This window comes from Micromesistius poutassou (genome assembly GCF_964030765.1).
Source record: "Micromesistius poutassou genome assembly, chromosome: 23".
Taxonomy (NCBI): domain Eukaryota; kingdom Metazoa; phylum Chordata; class Actinopteri; order Gadiformes; family Gadidae; genus Micromesistius; species Micromesistius poutassou.
The window spans coordinates 5,301,286-5,319,332 of NC_140293.1; the positions used below are offsets into that span (position 1 = coordinate 5,301,286).

The 18,047-nt window shown below is 48.7% G+C and overlaps 1 protein-coding gene across 1 annotated transcript; it reads right to left on the reverse strand.

Moving 5' to 3' along the window:
* Positions 1-370: 370 nt before the first annotated feature.
* Positions 371-17,818, reverse strand: trmt44 (tRNA methyltransferase 44 homolog). The gene is made up of 11 exons (XM_084487260.1): positions 17,252-17,818; positions 17,036-17,153; positions 16,112-16,331; positions 15,669-15,737; positions 15,101-15,208; positions 14,449-14,520; positions 13,378-13,484; positions 12,293-12,476; positions 9,546-9,990; positions 1,757-1,873; positions 371-967 (listed from the first exon to the last, which is right to left on the reverse strand). The coding sequence occupies exons 1-11, from the start codon at positions 17,592-17,594 to the stop codon at positions 726-728; spliced, it is 2,025 nt and encodes a 674-aa protein (XP_084343386.1). The 5' UTR covers positions 17,595-17,818; the 3' UTR covers positions 371-725.
* Positions 17,819-18,047: the final 229 nt, after the last annotated feature.

Consider the following 18,047-nt stretch of genomic DNA (forward strand, 5'->3'; position numbering starts at 1 on the left):
TCTTACGTGAGCAGGTCCCTTCTCCACAGCGAACCAGCAAATGATTAAAAGTCACTCTCAAAGAGACTCTGTTCAGCTTTGGCCCGTCTGTCTGTCTGTCTGTCTATACGCCGGCCCTGAAGCCCCGCCCCTTTTCAAGTGAACTTACCCAGTCAGAGTAGAGGAGGAGGCGGGACTAGAGGTGCATGGTGCATCGGGGTGTTACCATAGAGACGTTCTAGAGGTTTCCACTGGCCACTGTAGAGGTCGGTTTCCCCGCCCGGTGGAGGAGCCATGACAGCTGAAACGAGGACTGAAGGTTTCAAGGAGGTGGAACAAATATATCAGAGGTTCCTTTCTTTTTTTTTTTTATTTCATATCTGGCTCAACAGATTTTAATCTTGTATCATAGCAACAGGGTGATTTGGAAGGTTATCGGCTGGCCGGTATATTCCATTATTTCTAAGAAAGAAAAAAACAACTAAAAACGTAAAACGGCGAAATGCCCACGAGGGCAGCCAACGTTTCACAGTGCGGAAAAGTATTTGGAAAAATAATTTACGTGTGCGACGACACCGAAGTCAGTTGTCTCCTCGCTTTCAATGAGTTCCGGGTGAATCCGCACGCACTCCGACACATCAAAATAAAAACTCATCAAACACAACCAAAAAATTTTAAAAAAATTCTCAAAATGAACCCTAGAGTCTTTTGAAACTAATCCTAAAAAAAAATAAAAACCCTGCAAATCACACCGCCGACCACTTCATCTTCTTCAGCGGTTTGGTGGAGGGCCGCAGGTCCTGGGGCCCGTGGGCGAAGCAGCACTCAGGGGCCTCCAGGGGGCAGCCCTGGGGGTGCTGGGCGTGGAACCAGCAGGCGCGCGTCTTGAGCGCCCCGCTGGCCACCGGCCGGCCCCGCTTCGACTCCGCCCGGCCCCGCTCCTCGGACCCCGCCCGCCAGTCCCGGATGTGGACCCGCCCGCCTTCCACTGGAGGAGGAGGAGGATGAGGATGAGGATGAGGATGATGATGATGATGAAAGATAGGTGATGATGATGATGAGGAGGGAGAAGAAGAGGAAGAGGAGGAGGAAGAACCAGAAGAAGAAACAGAGCAGTGAATAGGGTCACCCTCACAGAAGACTTTTACCCAACACACACATTTATCATTCTTGTACATAACAGAGCTGACAATAGTTATGAATATGACTCATTGTGAATGCCCTTGACTGTCTGTATTAGCATCTGAAAAGCAGCGTTGAATACAATCGGGCCGCTGGCGTCGGTGTGACTGGCAGAAGACGGGCGAGGGATTTGAAGCTCTGCGTGATATTCAAACACCTTTTGATATTGATGAGGCCATTTCCCTCAGCATAGGATTATCTTTACCAATAATCAACGTTCAAATTAAGAACACAAAACAGATATCTACAATATATCACAAATCACTAAAATGACCGTAACTGCTTATAACTCGTATACGATCTACAAATAATATTTTGTAATCATAAATAGTGAAATTAATTGCCCAGATCTACTGTTTACAACTGTGAGAGAAATGCCCCTCCCTCCCCGTGTGTGTGTGTGTGTGTGTGTGTGTGTGTGTGTGTGTGTGTGTGTGTGTGTGTGTGTGTGTGGTGATGTGTGGTGATGTGTGCGTGATGTGATGTGCGGATGGTGTGGTGGTGATGGTGTGCAGATGGAGGTGTGTTGGTGGTGTGTGCGTGCGTGCGTGCGTGTGTCCGTGCGTGCGTGCGTGCGTGCGTGCGTATAGCGTACCTCTGAAGACCTGGTGGTTGTTCTTCAGGAGTGTCTGGAGACCGCCGCACTCGCTCTTGAGCCTCAGCAGGGTGCCGGGGTCCAGCAGCTCGGCCACCGCGCGCACCGACATGCTCTCTGAGGGCGAGGGAGACGGAAACCACAGGTGAGCGACCCGCGGACCAAAGACTCGGTAAACTCATCGGCCATCCACGGTCATTACCCATTACCCTCACCGGCCATCCACGGTCATTACCCATTACCCTCACCGGCCATCCATGGTCATTACCCATTACCCTCACTGGTCATCGACGGTCATTACCCATTACCCTCATCAGCCATCGACGTTCATTACCCATTACCCTCACCGGCCATCCATGGTCATTACCTATTACCCTCACCGGCCATCGACGTTCATTACCCATTACCCTCACCGGCCATCGACGGTCATTACCCATTACCCTCATCGGCGGTCATTACCCATTACCCTCATCGGCCATCGATGTCATTACCCATTACCCTCATCGGCCATCAACGGTCATTACCCATTACCCTCACCGGTCATTGACGGTCATTACCCATTACCCTCATCGGCCACCGACGGTCATTACCCATTACCCTCATCGGTCATCGACGGTCATTACCCATTACCCTCATCGGCCATTGACTGTCATTACCCATTACCCTCATCGGCCATCGACGGTCATTACCCATTACCCTCACCGGTCATCGACGGTCATTACCCATTACCCTCATCGGCCATCGGCGGTCATTACCCATTACCCTCATCGGCCATCGACGGTCATTACCCATTACCCTCATCGGCCATCGACGGTCATTACCCATTACCCTCATCGGCCATTAACGGTCATTACCCATTACCCTAATCGGCCATCAGCTGTCATTACCCATTACCCTCATCGGCCATCAGCGGTCATTACCCATTACCCTCATCGGCCATTAACGGTTATTACCCATTACCCTCATCGACCATCAGTGGTCATTACCCATTACCCTCATCGGCCATCAACGGTCATTACCCATTACCCTCACCGGCCATCCATGGTCATTACCCATTACCCTCACTGGTCATCGACGGTCATTACCCATTACCCTCATCAGCCATCGACGTTCATTACCCATTACCCTCACCGGCCATCCATGGTCATTACCTATTACCCTCACCGGCCATCGACGTTCATTACCCATTACCCTCACCGGCCATCGACGGTCATTACCCATTACCCTCATCGGCGGTCATTACCCATTACCCTCATCGGCCATCGATGTCATTACCCATTACCCTCATCGGCCATCAACGGTCATTACCCATTACCCTCACCGGTCATTGACGGTCATTACCCATTACCCTCATCGGCCACCGACGGTCATTACCCATTACCCTCATCGGTCATCGACGGTCATTACCCATTACCCTCATCGGCCATTGACTGTCATTACCCATTACCCTCATCGGCCATCGACGGTCATTACCCATTACCCTCACCGGTCATCGACGGTCATTACCCATTACCCTCATCGGCCATTACCCATTACCCTCATCGGCCATCGACGGTCATTACCCATTACCCTCATCGGCCATCGACGGTCATTACCCATTACCCTCATCGGCCATTAACGGTCATTACCCATTACCCTAATCGGCCATCAGCTGTCATTACCCATTACCCTCATCAGCCATCAGCGGTCATTACCCATTACCCTCATCGGCCATTAACGGTTATTACCCATTACCCTCATCGACCATCAGTGGTCATTACCCATTACCCTCATCGGCCATCAACGGTCATTACCCATTACCCTCATCGGCCATCAACGGTCATTACCCATTACCCTCATCGGCCATCAACGGTCATTACCCTCCCCCCACCGCCGTCGGCAGATGAGGGCCAGAAACGGGTAATGTAGACGAATTTCGTCCATAGGAAGGTCGGAGAATCCAACGTCGCGATAGAGACGTTCTCTCTCGACCGAGCGAGCGGGAGTGACTTCCTATGGACAAAATACGTCTGCATCACCCGGTTTCTGTCTAGCGGTCGGCTTAGCTCAGGAGGAAGAGTTGGGGGTTCGCTAGTAACCGGAAGGTTGCTAGTTCGATCCCCCCCCGGCCGTCTCATAGCTGAGTGTCGAGGTGTCCCTGAGCGAGACCCCTCATCCTGAAGGCTCAGATATGGTTCCACGTCGACGCAGCGCAACGACCACGCAGACGCTTCGACGCAAGTCCCGACCCTGTTTCGGTTCTGCGTCGGGTTTTAGTGAGCTGGAACCAATCACAGCCCTCGCTGCTGCGTCGCCTCGACGCAGGGTTACAATTTTTCGCAAGGCGCACGTCCGGCCCCTCGCGGTGGACGCGAGGAGGGTCTGCAAGGACGTCAGGGGTCCGTAAAACCCCCTTGCGTTGAGCAAGGGGGCGAGATGGCTGTCGCCTTGCGTGGTTGACTCCGCCGTCTGTGTGTGAATGTGAGAAAAACGGTCTGCTAAACGCCCGGGAACGTAAATGTCCCCGATATGACTTCTGTCAAACTCTTTGTGAAGTACTTCCCACTCGCACCACCTTGCTTTGAAAAGGTATTCAATAAATAAATAACCCATTCCACTTAAGGTTCCCTCAGGGACTCTTACGCTAGTCCGTCTGATAGAGTCTAATAGAGTCTGAAGGCTGACGCACGCATTTGAAAAGCGCTTTTCAAAGTTGGAGCCGGACGGACGGACGGGCAGACGCGACAGTGGAGAGGCATTCCTGGAGGCGGAGAGCCAGGGGAGTCTGCCGCACCACAGCTGGAGCTCGTTGACTTAATTATTGATACGACGCCCACACATCTCTCTCTCTCTCTCTCTCTCTCTCTCTCTCTCTCTCTCTCTCTCTCTCTCTCTCTCTCTCTCTCTCTCTCTCTCTCTCTCTCTCTCTCTCTCTCTCTCTCTCTCTCTCTCTCTCTCTCTCTCTCTCTCTCTCTCTCATATGAGATGAGGTTTGTTTATAGCCACTGAAAAGGTGCTGTGGGTTTACAGGGTGTCCATACATGATGATTGATTGCGTAGTTCATCATGAGTTTATCATCGGTCCAAAAACACTGTTTGTTGACATTGTTTTTCTATTAAGGGTCTGAATTGGCCCATGTTGGTGCAGTATCAGTTGTTGTGTTTCTATATATTTTATGATAGGCTACAGTTGAGTGAGTGAGTGAGTGTGCATGTGTGTGTCACCCTCTCTAGTCCGATAATACCACTGGCAGAGATTGATATGTCACAAAAGGTCACCATGCTATAGAGGATGGTTCCACAGAAGACCACCGCCTCTCTCCCCCTCCCACCCCCACATCTCCACCCCCATTCAGCACCCGCGAGGGTCACACGGCTTATGAAGTGCCTCGGTCACACCCCCACCCCCCTCTACGCCCCCCCCCCCCCCCATGGGAATACTGGGCTGCAGCCCTGATACACCCAGGGTTCGCCCTCTGAAAGAGCCCGCCGTCGGGGTTAAATATCGGCTGGGAATTCCACGTTCCCGGTCTGCCCGTTTCCCCCGCTCCGCCGTTGACCTCCTCCGGAATTCATTCCCGGTCGACCTTTTCCTTTTATCTGAAAAAACACTCCCATCCCGTCGCTTCCAACACACACACACACACAGGATTGTGATGGGCCACAAGGCTGTGAAAAGGAAGGGTGAGGAAACTGCAGAATGAAAACAGCATCGCAGAGATGGATATTTCACAGAGTTCGGTAAACCAAGAATGGTTTGACGACAGCTCCCATGAAACAACCCCAAAATGTGTTGATGTTGGTAGACATCCAAACTCTTTGAGAGGAAGCCACAATGCGATCCAATCCTTCCTTTACTAATGATTTCATCTGAGCTGAACTCTTCTGCCTCTTTCTTCTCTGCTGCAGGTCTGACGCACACAGTTTCCCTTGGCTTTTGTTTGGCTTACCTCATCAGTTATCACGTAATAAACGTGTATAACAAAAAGACACAAAACACTAAGCACACCGACGTCAACTATTATGAGAGAGCAACAGCGTTTTCTCATGGTCGAATCCAACCAACGACTTAGAAAATCAAAACAGAAGAAACAGCACCACCACTGGTGAAACAACGGTACTGCATCGGCAAGCCATTTCCAGAGTGTTAAACAGTGGGGAGACAGGGAGTCTTATAGCCCAGACGCCAGGCTCTTGCAGGCCGTGGATATAATATCAATACTCCGCTAAGAGCCTGCCCTTTGCCACCATACAATGTTAATGTGGATTAATGTTGAAATGGGAGCAGAGGTATAAAACCTGGCCAGAGACTGTTATAAATGACTACTGCTTTGTGCACGATGCATTTTACTAATGTGAAAGACAAACCGCAAGGATGGCAAGACTGTGGACGCATAATGGGGGGGGGGGGGAAATCGATGGCCGTTTGTTTTTGCTGAGTGAGTGAAAAAAAACCTATTGGAGAAGAGGAATAATAATAATTTTATAATATAATAATTTTTAAGTGGAACACAAAGTATGTTTCTGAGGAGAACGAGGGTATTGGACATGTTGGAGTGTATATATATCGGTTATGAATCATGAGGAATCTTGTTATTCTGTTTAATATAGGCTCATTGAACTCCAGATGAATCAGAATAACTAACAGAATAAGAAAAACGATTTCTAAAACCTTGTTAGGAGGAGCATTATTGGGTGTTACTTAAGTCCTCCTCATTACAGTATTCCCTTTAGTATAACTAGTAGCAACTTCTACCATCAACCCTGAATCATATCCACTCATCCCATAAAAAGACTGAAAGCATAAATAAATCTGTCTTTATCGCGTTGTGTAATGCTAATAATCCGCTCTGAGCTGTGTCCTTCACACATGTAAAAAATAAATGAGTGGCATACCGCCCACCTGGATTCTGATAAGTCGCAATTAATGTTTGGTGTTCTTTATAATGTTTTAATAATATTTTCGGCCTACATCATATAAATTGTCAATTTATGTATATGTAAATTCTGTTCCTTTTCAAGGAAATGCTCTGTGACCCTGTCATACCAACTAGCTGTATTCTCCAGTGACTTGACCAGTGTCCTCTCAATGGCCAGCAGAGCTAGGCTGCTTAAACGGCCATGGCCCATTGTGTTATGGGTGTAGGACTTGAGCCGCTTTAAACAGGAGAAGCTCCTATCTACACCTGCAGATGTAGCTCCAATTGTTGCACTGTCCAACTCCATGTCTTTAAGGAACACCAAGAAATCGCACAGCTTTCCCCTGCCACCCTGCAAGTCCTGATATGAATACAGGACTTGAAGTTCAGACCTCAGCCTCCCTGAATCAAAGTGATGGCCATCTACCAAAACGATATTAAACTTGAACAAGGAAATGTGGGAATTATGTTAAACTGAAACAAGGAATTGGGTGTATAAGTGTACGAAATGTGCGATGAAAATTGTCAATTGGCAATTTTGCCAAGCAAATATAAAGAAATTGGTTGCAGTTTGTCTTTCGACTCACTTGCAAAATCTGCGATGGGACTGAGGACTAAAGAGAGCTCCTGTGACGTTTTATAGTTCAAAATTGCTGTCACTCAAATGGCAACTCAGTCTTTTGCAAACCCTCCGATCATCACGCCCAGTGTCCAGGCCAGGCCAGCCCACTCCTCCATTCACCCCCAGAGACGCTGAGCATCCGAGGGAGGGACATAATCGCAGTATTATCCAATGACCGTTGACTTTCGACGCACTAAAAAAAGCTGTTCTATGCAGCTCCATTGAAGTGGATGGACGCTGAGCTTCAACAGGCAAATGCAATGTGACGCTAAGGGAATGTATGAGAAGGACATCGAGTCAGTCGACCTGCGATAAGCAGCTGATTCTGAACGAACTCGTCTTCGAGATGGACATGGTTTAACGCATTTTTAGTCAATGAAATGTTAACACAACACTATATATTTGACCATTTAATTTTGGAAATTTTAGGGGAAGCTGAGCTTCCCTTGCAGTCTTAGAGAAATCGCCACGGCGTGTGAGGTGGACAGAGCAGCCCACAGCTCACAGTTTGGTCATTTGTCCCCTTTGTAGGTTTACGATATCCCTCCTCTGGTCCGGTACGTATTGAGGCGAGTAAGAAGAAGAGAAAAGCGCGATTAAACTTGGCATTAACGGTGCAGTGTGTAGGGTTCAGTGGCCTCTACTGGTGAGTTTGCACATTGCATCCAACTGAATAAAACAATTCTTATTTTCATGGGATTATACATACATAAACATACTCATGACTATGATGACATTTCTGCCAAGCTGGTCCGCAAGTTATGTTATGCATAAATTAAAAAAACAGCACCTTTTAAATCAACATTAAAAGTCAAAAGTAACAAGAATTGTCTACAGGTTTGAAAAAACGGCTGCAATCCAATCAACAAGGTTGCTTCAATTTACCCTGGCTTAATATATGGGGCAGGAGGCTGCTTTGAGGTTCAAATACCTCGATACAAACGCATACTCATGCATAAATCATCCAGCATGGTGAATTATTCATATTAGTCATCTCGCCCGCTTCAATTCTACCCCTCTCGCCCCCTCTCTCTCTTCAATTATTATAGTAACTCTCATCCCTCCCCTCGGTCTCTTCACAATTACAGTCAGTCTCTCCTCTTAAATTCTTAGTCTGTCTCTCGCTCTTCAAATCTTACTGTCTGTCTCTCTCTCTCCAATCCTTACGGTCCCTCTCCCCTCTTAAATTCTCTCTCTCTCTCTCTCGTTTAAACCAGAGCTCCGTCTCCTCATCTCATCCACCATCCTCAGGGGTAGAGCGAGCGATACGAGTGTGGACGTGGCGTTTAACCTGTGTGCCGCAGGAAGTGGTGTCGGTTGGGATTGGGGGGGGGGGGGGGGGGGGAGTGAGAGGGTTCAAAGTGGGGTCAGACCACTACACCAGAACCAGGCAGAGAGCCCGTTCATTTTGGAGAGGGTGGATGGGGGGGGCGGACGAAGAGGGAGCAGGATGATGTAATATCGTTGGAATGTGACATGATGTATTTTTCCAGTAAATTTAAAGAGATTCAGTGGAGGGAATCGTTATCATTTTGTAATTAAATTGGTTCCGAGCCTGAGTGTGTGTGGGGGGGGGGGGGAAGAGAGAGAGCGAGAGCGAGAGCGAGAGATCTACTGACTGAGAAGATGAAAAAGGAGAAGAGAAAGAGAGTGTTCTACTGACCCTAATCATGGATCCATCTGGCCGTCCAAATGAACCCTTGATACCCAGAGATTACCGTAACGACAACACTGGATCAGCCAATACACTCAACAGATGCCCTCCAGGTTCATCATATGACCCCACCCAGTGTGATCTCGGTAAAATTAATTGAAATCTAAATGAGGTTTGTGGTTTACGTGTACACCCGAATTTAAACAATTTGAGATCATTAAAAAAAAAAAAGCATTATGGGATGAGAATTCGAGGAAGGAGAGGGTTACCGTGGTTACGACCCACACCAACTTTGTGATACCTTCTCTAACGATAGTGCCTTCGTTGTGTGTGATCATCACGGTGAGCGATGTTGTATGAAATGTGCCATACAACGTGGCGTTACACTACAGGTGTCCATGAAGCTGAACCCTCTCTCAGTCGCGGTCATCAACAGCAGCATCAACCGCCGCCCAGATGGAGCTCCGCACATACACGCGTCTAAGATCCGACAAGATTTAGAACGTTTAAAAGTAAAATAAAAATAGATTTTGTTGCCACTGCCCCTTTAAATCAATTAGGAACCCCCAACAGGATTCTAATTTGGCGCTCCGAATACGGTGCAGCTCCTCCTACCTCCCGGGTTCCAGACGACGTCATCGGCGGGCGTTGGAGTGGGCGGGGCCGGATCCGATTGGCCGTCGTCCTCGGCCAATCCCAGCAACGCCTTGGCCACGCGCAGCACCACGCCGTCCACGAAGTCCCGGGGCAACGCCGCGCAGTTCCGCACCTTCTCCACCCTCTCCCGCGGCTGGAACCCGGCTCCCCAGTCGTTCCCGGGGGGCCCGGCTGGCTCCGGGTCCCCGTTGTCATGGCAGCCACCGCGTTCGCCCTCACCCACGGCCTCGCCGGCGTGGTGGTGGTGGTGGTCACCGCCGTCGGAACCAGAACTGGAAACGGATCCGGATCCAGGTCCGGATCCGGAGCTGGAGCGGCGGCTCTGGATGTAGCTCGCCCTGCGCTCCTCCGCCTGCTCCCCGTCACAGGGGTCGTAGCTCCTGGACTTCCCCACCAGGCACACCTGCAGGTGGGTGAGAGGAGGGGGGGAGAGGAGGCTGAGCACTGGGCGGGAGGACAGTAACACGTACCGGAGGTGAACAGGAGGGTTTGGAGGAGGAGAGCGCTCCGGCTAAATCCTGTTGGCATGATTCTGCGTCGTAAACAAAATCAGTCGCAAATCTAAAAATCAACTAATTACATTCAGACCTCCGGTCGGTTCTCTCAGGTAAAAGCTGCACATTGAGATTTGAATGGAATGAGTTGTTTTGATTTGGGATGAATTTTTGCATTGATGGTATGATTGGATTTCGCACCTGCGACACCTGCTCTCTCTCAGGTGTGATCACCTGTCGTAGACGGTGTACATGGGTCCTTGATTCTTGATGTTCAGTCGCGTCTTAACCTCGAGAATTCAGGTGTGTGCCATGGCCTCAAACCCCCATGGGGCGGTAGAACCAACGTCCCCTTGGGGACAATGTGAAGCGGCTACTCTACTTTATTATGGGATGTAATCCAGCCTCGAATGAGGTTAGGATGTGCTGCAAGGGGGGGTTAAGAGACTTAACAGCTGTTCCCGTATCAAAGAACTGCCATCAGCCGTTGGGACGAGAACAAAACAGAACAAGTAAAAAATGGTCTCCTTTGTATTTTTAGCTCTTGTCGGTTTTTTATTTGGGGCGCGACCAAAGTCTTGTTTTTCGGTATGTAAACGGTCTGTTGGTAATTAAGTCGGCGCTGTGGAGCCCAACGTGCTTATCCGTACAATCATTTATAGTCTCCAGTCTTATTTCAAAGTTTACCAGCTAAAACCGAAAACATTGTGCGCACACATGCAACCCATTACACAGTCTGTCGCGTACGCAAGTTTGAATCCAAACAAACAAAAGCGGGACGTTGATTTAGGTGCACACTGCAAAGTCGTGTACTTAAAAGTGAAGGAGAATTGTGGAGTGGCGTTCCACTCCCAGCTAAAATGGTGCTGGGTTCGATACCCAATGTCTGGAACGCACCCTAGAGCGAAACCCATCACCATCTACCTGCTCTTAAAAAACACATTGATAAACAGTAGCGGGCGGCAGTAGCTCAGGAGGTAGAGAGGGTTGGCTGGTAACCGCGAAGTTGCTAGTTCGATCCCTGGCTCCTCCTATCTGAGTGTCGAGGTGTCCCTGAGCAAGGCACCTATATTTGGATAAAAGCGCTATATAAATGCAGTCCGTCGTAAACTTCCGTTTATGAGTCGCCTCAGATGAACCAAACACTCCCTAGCAACTGACTGTCCACGCCAACATGTTTGTCTCTCGTCCCCCTTTGTTTATGTGCGTATGTCGTCCAGATGAATGTTTAACGTCTTTATGTTTACATGTGTATTGCGTGGGGGGGGGGGGGCGGGGGTGTACTTTTGGAACCATGCGGTGCAGAAAGCCCCTCCCACCCACGCTGGTTGTGTGGAGTTAGAGTCTGTTGTATCTTCTCATGAAAGCGCCCGCAAAATGCACTTTGGCCGCTTTGTGATTACCCAGCACTGGTCGTGGAGAATGAACTTTACAGCGTTGTACCTTTAGAAGTGGGACACGGAGTGCAATTTAAAAAGCTCTTTGATGTGCACGCTCTAGTGGGTCTGTTTGTACCACAGAGAATATGATAACGATAATAACGCTTACTATGCATTTTTAATGCACATGGCTTCCCTCTGTCAAGTTTTATACTTTACTTTTTTGGTAGCTACCCCAACTTGGATCGTATACTGTGACCGTTTGAGGATGCTTCGGGATAAAAGCGTCGGCTAAACACAGACTCAATTTAATGTCAATGACTTAAGTTTTAATAGCATTGGGTTTAATAGCATTAGTAGTGTACCTCCAAAACAAAAATGACAAATGGCAAATCAATAAAGCTTTGGCCAGAGCTAGAAGCAATCTTCAGCCTCTTGCATCTAGTCCTCTACAGTTACAGTAACACTGCTGAATGCTAATAGAACAATATTATTAATAATTAATATTATATATTAATTAATATGACCGCAAAAGGAAAGAGTTTGGTGTTGATGAAGTGCTTGGCACTCGTTTCTATGAACATCCTTACTGTACCGACAGCGATATGTTGTTTCTCTTTCCTCTGACTAAAGTACTGTAAAGTACTACTGTAAGTCGCTTAGGATAAAAGCATCTTCTAAATGTAAGGGTTATGTAAGGGTTGTGACGGTAAGGGTTTGTAATGTAATTTCGTATTCCTTGAGCCGCACTGATGCAACACGCGACCTGACGCAGACACTCCGGACCAGAGTGTCAACAGGAAGCAGGTTTGCGTGACTTCCTGTGGCGTACCCGCTTGGTGGAGGGGATCCGCAGGCAGTCCTCGTCCGTGTGGAAGCCGCTGGCCCGGCTGACCTCGGCGATGTAGTCTATGTACTCCTTGTACTGGGACGTCCCGCACCGCCGCCGCTGGAACTTTCCGTAGAAGTCGAAGAAGCAGCAGGGGAGGACGAAGTAGCGGCACGCGAACGACGACCTGACATGAACGACAGCAAAATGAGCGATTAGTACCGCTAATGTACGCTATTTAAACTGTACATTTTCATGGGAAAATGTTGACATCCCACGGGATGTGATGGGGTGTTTTCCTTTTCTATACAATATATGTAAATATATTGTAATGTAAATGTAGTGTAAATACTACACACTTAAGCACAGAACGAGTGTGAATTGCTCATCAGTCTCTCCCCCGCTGTACCGTGGTGGAAGTGACATGATGCATCACCAAGCACGCCCGTACGGGCACATCAGCAACTCGGGATTTCAGAAGAGAGTCTTGCAGAACGAATGGATGCTGGAAATACCATGCCAAAACAATAGCATATCGAGGTTGTTTTAAATGCATAATGTCTGAAGTACTGAACATATGTGTTGGTTTGCTGGTTTGGCTCTTTTTACTCTATGTCCATTTTCCCAAACAGTCTGTGGGTTGTAGAACTGCGCTTAGAATAGAGGAGAGATTAGAATAGAGCTATGTTATATCAGCCAAGAAATAATGTAACATCAAGGTATAAATAAACAACAATCTATACCTGATCTTTTGGTGTTACGATAAAAAAAATTTTTTTTTAAAACACTACCTTTTTAAGGCTCCATATCGCCACCATGTGGCCGTTTTGAATTATATATTTAAGGTCAAAGATGATAACCAATAAAAATTCTCCATCTCACTCCCCCCCCCACCAGCTACCAAACACAACCTCCCTCCTTTTCAACACACACACACACACACACACACACACACACACACACACACACACACACACACACACACACACACACACACACACACACACACACACACACACACACACACACACACACATGTAATTCCAGGATTTGCATCCGAGAGCTGACACTTGAGGGTGATGACTCGCCTGGCTGCCATCACCGGGATCCAGGGCGTGAGCTCGTCTGAGTGGTTCCCAATCAGCCAATCAGTGGCCGGGAATAAGAAGCCCTCTCCGGGAGTGATTGCCTTTTCCTGAAATAGAACAGTCCACCACCAAAAATAAATGACAAGGGTCCCCTTATGATGACATTGCCCTCCACTCCCCCCGTCCCCCCGGAGATGAGGAGACAGCAGACCTAATGAGATTCAGAAACACTTTGGCACAAATCGTGGAGGACAGGTGCCTCGTCATCAGAGCGTACGAAACTCATTCCCCATTTTTTTTTTTAAACTGTACTTGAAATGCTGTCTTGTGATGCTAGTATTATGGATGTTCATAATGGCCCCCCCCCGGCGTTGCAGCCCTAACCATCCCTGGAAGATGTGGGGGCCGCCCACTCTGCGTTCCTGCTCCGCGTTTCTACCTTGATGATTAAGGGACTTGTTTTGCCCTTTGGGGGGCTAGGCTTAGGGGGGGGGAGTTTGACATATACTGCCTGTAAAGCCCTCTGAGGCCATACCTGATGAAGGGCAACACAAATTAAATTGATTTGACTTGATTTTTTTTATTGAAGGGATTATGGCTCTTAAAGAAATGAGGGAGTTGGGATAAGGGGAAGGGGGGGGGGGGTTACACCGGATCTCAGACGTGACGTTGGCACTATATGGGGGAGTGGAGAGACATTTATGAAATCTGTATAGATCTGTACTCCACTCATTTCAAGCCAAACCTCAACTATTATTCGTACGCTTAATCGATGGATATATTAGATGCTAGTTTATATATATAAGTAGTCATAACAAGAAGAACACACAAAATAATATACTAACAACATTGGAATCACAGTTCAAATGTTTCGATTGACCGGAGGGCTCAAATACGCAAATATGCTCATCATAACCGTGGGTCTGTTATAAACTAAAATATTTCAAGAGGAGTGTCTCAACAGGAGTGTCTCAACGGGAGTGTCTCAGCAGGAGTGTCTCAGCAGGAGTGTCTCAACGGGAGTGTCTCCGGCGGTCCGGCGGTCTGGTGCGTGTCTGAGCGGAGGCATACCTCCAGGCAGGTCTGAGGGCCGTACATGTCCCAGATCTTCCTCCTGCGTACGTCAATGCCTTTCCCCGGGTGCTGCAACACAAGAAGGGCGTGGCGGGGGAGGCGGGGGGGAGGAGGGGAGGGGTGGCGGGGGAGGAGGTCGTTTTAGAATCCACCTCTCATGCGCGAGGTCGTTCAAGGTTGCGGTTGGAAATCCACCGTTAAACATATTCTGTCTATTAAAGTGTGCACATTTATAAATCTTTTAAAAACACATTCAGTGACTTAATGACTCACATTTTATAGTTAAGGTTAAAATTATTGTTTGCGTATCTCCCTGTATCTGATTGGACACACCCCTTCAACGGAGTGTGTGTATCGCTCCGATGGACCAAGTCCTTGACCATGTATGCGTGTGTGACTCACTCCTTCATCTGAGTGTGTGTGTGTCTGATGGACCAACTCCTTGACCGTGTATGCGTGTGTGACTCACTCCTTCATCTGAGTGTGTGTGTCTCTGATGGATCAACTCCTTGACCATGTATGCGCGCGTGTGTGTGTGTGCGTGTGCATGTGTGTGTGTGTGTGTGACTCACTCCTTCATCTGAGTGTGTGTGTGTGTGTGTGTCTCTGATGGATCAACTCCTTGACCGTGTATGCGTGAGGGACTCACTCCTTCGTTGGACAGTATGTGCACCAGCAGGCCGTTCCCACAGCCCAGGTCCACAAACGACTGCTTGTCCGTCACGCCTCTCTCCGCCCGCTCCTCGCCCCAGAGCACCTGGGCAGCGGAGGTAGAACGACGAGGGATGAATACAACCTCCTCATCTCGGGACACAAAAGACCACCTCAGTGTGTCCTTGACCACGGACACAGAAAGACTCTTGAGTTTCCTGAGTGTTCTCCGTCTACAAGACCCGACTACAACTGGATCGCTGCTCATTTTGGATCCCGAACCATAGTTGAATAAATACTGCTGTACGGAATCAAGGCTGTTTTTAAACCGAACAGCAGACAGCTGCTGCCCGGCCACATTAGTGGGAACTGTACGGTGAAAACAATGCAGCACATGCTTGAACTAGTGTCTGATGAATCAGAATCAGAATTGCTTTTATTATTTCTTATTGTATACAAGAGTAAGATTCTTACGCTTCGTTCCTCAACAGCCACATGATGAGCATGGCAGGTATCGCCTGAGTAAAGACGCTTTTACAGCATGAACGAGCAGAGGAAACACTCACCAACAGATACGTAGCAATGGCAACATCCTCGTAGACAAACTTCTCTGGATCCGTCACTTCAGGCCAGACCTATAGGTGTCCAAATAGTGTGTGTGTGAGCACATATCATTTACCATCCATCCATATATCAATCCATCAAAATATACATTCAAGTGTATAAGCCAGCTGAGTCTTGATTTGATTTTCACCAACCTTGACATGAATTAAAACGACAATTTAATACAATCAGTATCCACTATGAAAAGTTAAAACTAGTTCAACTTCATCCCCGAAAAAAACCTATAGGGCAATCAAATAACATAGATATCGTTCCGCAACCATAGAACCACCCACCCAACCACCTACTCATCATTTAGAAAAACAATAAAACCAAAATCACCAAAAAAAGGTAAACAACACATCAAACATAAACAACGCATCCAGAACCAAACAAGGCATCCCACCTTGACCATGTCACGGTACTTCTCCTTGAGCTGCTGGTACACGCGGCTGTACTTCTCCACGGGCAGCAGGGACAGGGTGCTCTTGAACTGGCTGGCGGCGGGCTCGGCCGCCCAGCGGAGGAGCCGGGGCAGCAGGGTGGAGGACAGCCACACCAGCCTGGGGTAGGCCACGCCGTCGCAGGCCCAGTCCGCCGCCGCCAGCACCCGCAGCTCCATGAACCTGGGAGGGGGGGGGGAGGAGGAGGTGGTGATGGAGAGATGGAGGAGGAGGAGGAGGAGGAGGTGATGGAGAGGAGGAGGTGATGGAGAGGTGGAGAAGGAAGAGGAGGAGTAGGAGGTGATGGAGAGATGGAGAAGGAAGAGGAATAGGAGGAGGAGGAGTTGGAGGTGATGGTGAGGAGATAATGAAGCAGGAGGAGGTGGAGGAGAAGAGGTGGAAGAGGTGGTGTTGTGAACCAGACAAAGCTCATCCAGAGAATGACAGTGTTTTCAATCACCCTGAACAGGCCTTCGTCACCGCGGCGTAGTCGGGGCGAACAGGTGTAGCTCATTGAGTTAATTAAGGTCCTGTCGGCGTGCAAGCGCCCATAAGTCACAAGATACTCTTGAGTTCACCCCTACTGTATCATCTGTTATAAAAGGCCTATACACACATCTACCTCAACATGCTGCACCTTAGGCATGTTTCCATTGTTGTGCACTGTCTCAACTGAACCAAGTCAAATCCCTGTATGTCTCATCATATGCCATAGTATTTTTATTCTCATTCTTTACCCGTTTATTCCAGCTCAGGGTGTTCATGTTAGAGAAGGCACGCGCACACGCACACGCACACACACACACACACACACACACACACACACACTTCAGTGCTCACATTTGGATATATTACAAATGACTGAACACAAGGCTACTCTGTCTTACCATTCTTCGTTGTCCCTTTGGGCCAGGCTGATCTGATAAACGTTGCCAATCTTCTGACACACTTCCCCCGACGCATCCTCTTCGAACGGAACGAACGTCACCTGAAGCCTATCAAAGTCTAAAAGAAAAGGAACAACACAAAGGAACAGGAATGACTCCCTGATGATGACAATAAGCGGATAACAACAAGAACGTCACCTGGCATCACACTCTCACCTTTCAGCACAAACTCTTTATGTGACGTGGATCCATAGCAGTTGACTTTGGGGATAAACGTCCGCACACTGAACGTCCAGGTGTTTACCTGGTCGTGCGTCAGTGCGGTGGGGTGTCCCCCCCTGGTCAAGAAGGACAGCACGTCGTGGGAGTCGGTCGACTTGGGGTCCAGCAGCACCCCGAGGTTCTCAGTGCCCACCTCCTCGGACGGGGTCTCCGTGGCCCCGCACAGACGCTTGTTCACTACGTGTGGTTTCTTGATCCACACGTCCACGGCGGACCAGAAGCCATCGGGGAGAGTTTTGACCTCGGCTGGAAACGTCACCTCGTGGAGTTTGGTCATGTCGTCGACAACACATGTAAACAACACACGACCGTCAGCGACATGTGAGGATGGTGGGGACGGGCTTCATCTATGGACCACTGGCTGCATGTTTACTCTATGTGGACCCCCAGGACCGTGGTTTCTCACACCGCGTAGGGTCGATTTATGCTTTCAGTCGTTGGATAAGTTTTTTTTATAAGGCAAATGCGGTAGAAACAGCACGATTTTAGAAGAAGTCTGACCAGCTGATGAGGCGCTGTCGCCATGCGATGACGTCAACAACCAACGATTGTCCCTTATGGCCGCTAGATGGTGCTGCTGCGCTCACACTGCATTACTGCACACACACGCACACACACACGCACACACACACGCACACACACACACGCACACACGCACGCACACACACACACACACACACACACACACACACACACACACACACACACACACACACAGTACAACGTCTAA

Excerpts from the sequence above, each read along its gene's own strand:
- trmt44 (XM_084487260.1), bottom strand. The coding sequence starts at position 17,594 with ATGACCAAACTCCACGAGGTGACGTTTCCAGCCGAGGTCAAAACTCTC. Across the intron at positions 17,154-17,251 it reads TAAAGAGTTTGTGCTGAAAG|ACTTTGATAGGCTTCAGGTG; the intron begins GTGAGAGTGTGA and ends CTTTTCTTTTAG. Across the intron at positions 9,991-12,292 it reads GGATCCCCTCCACCAAGCGG|GTGTGCCTGGTGGGGAAGTC; the intron begins GTACGCCACAGG and ends ACCCACCTGCAG.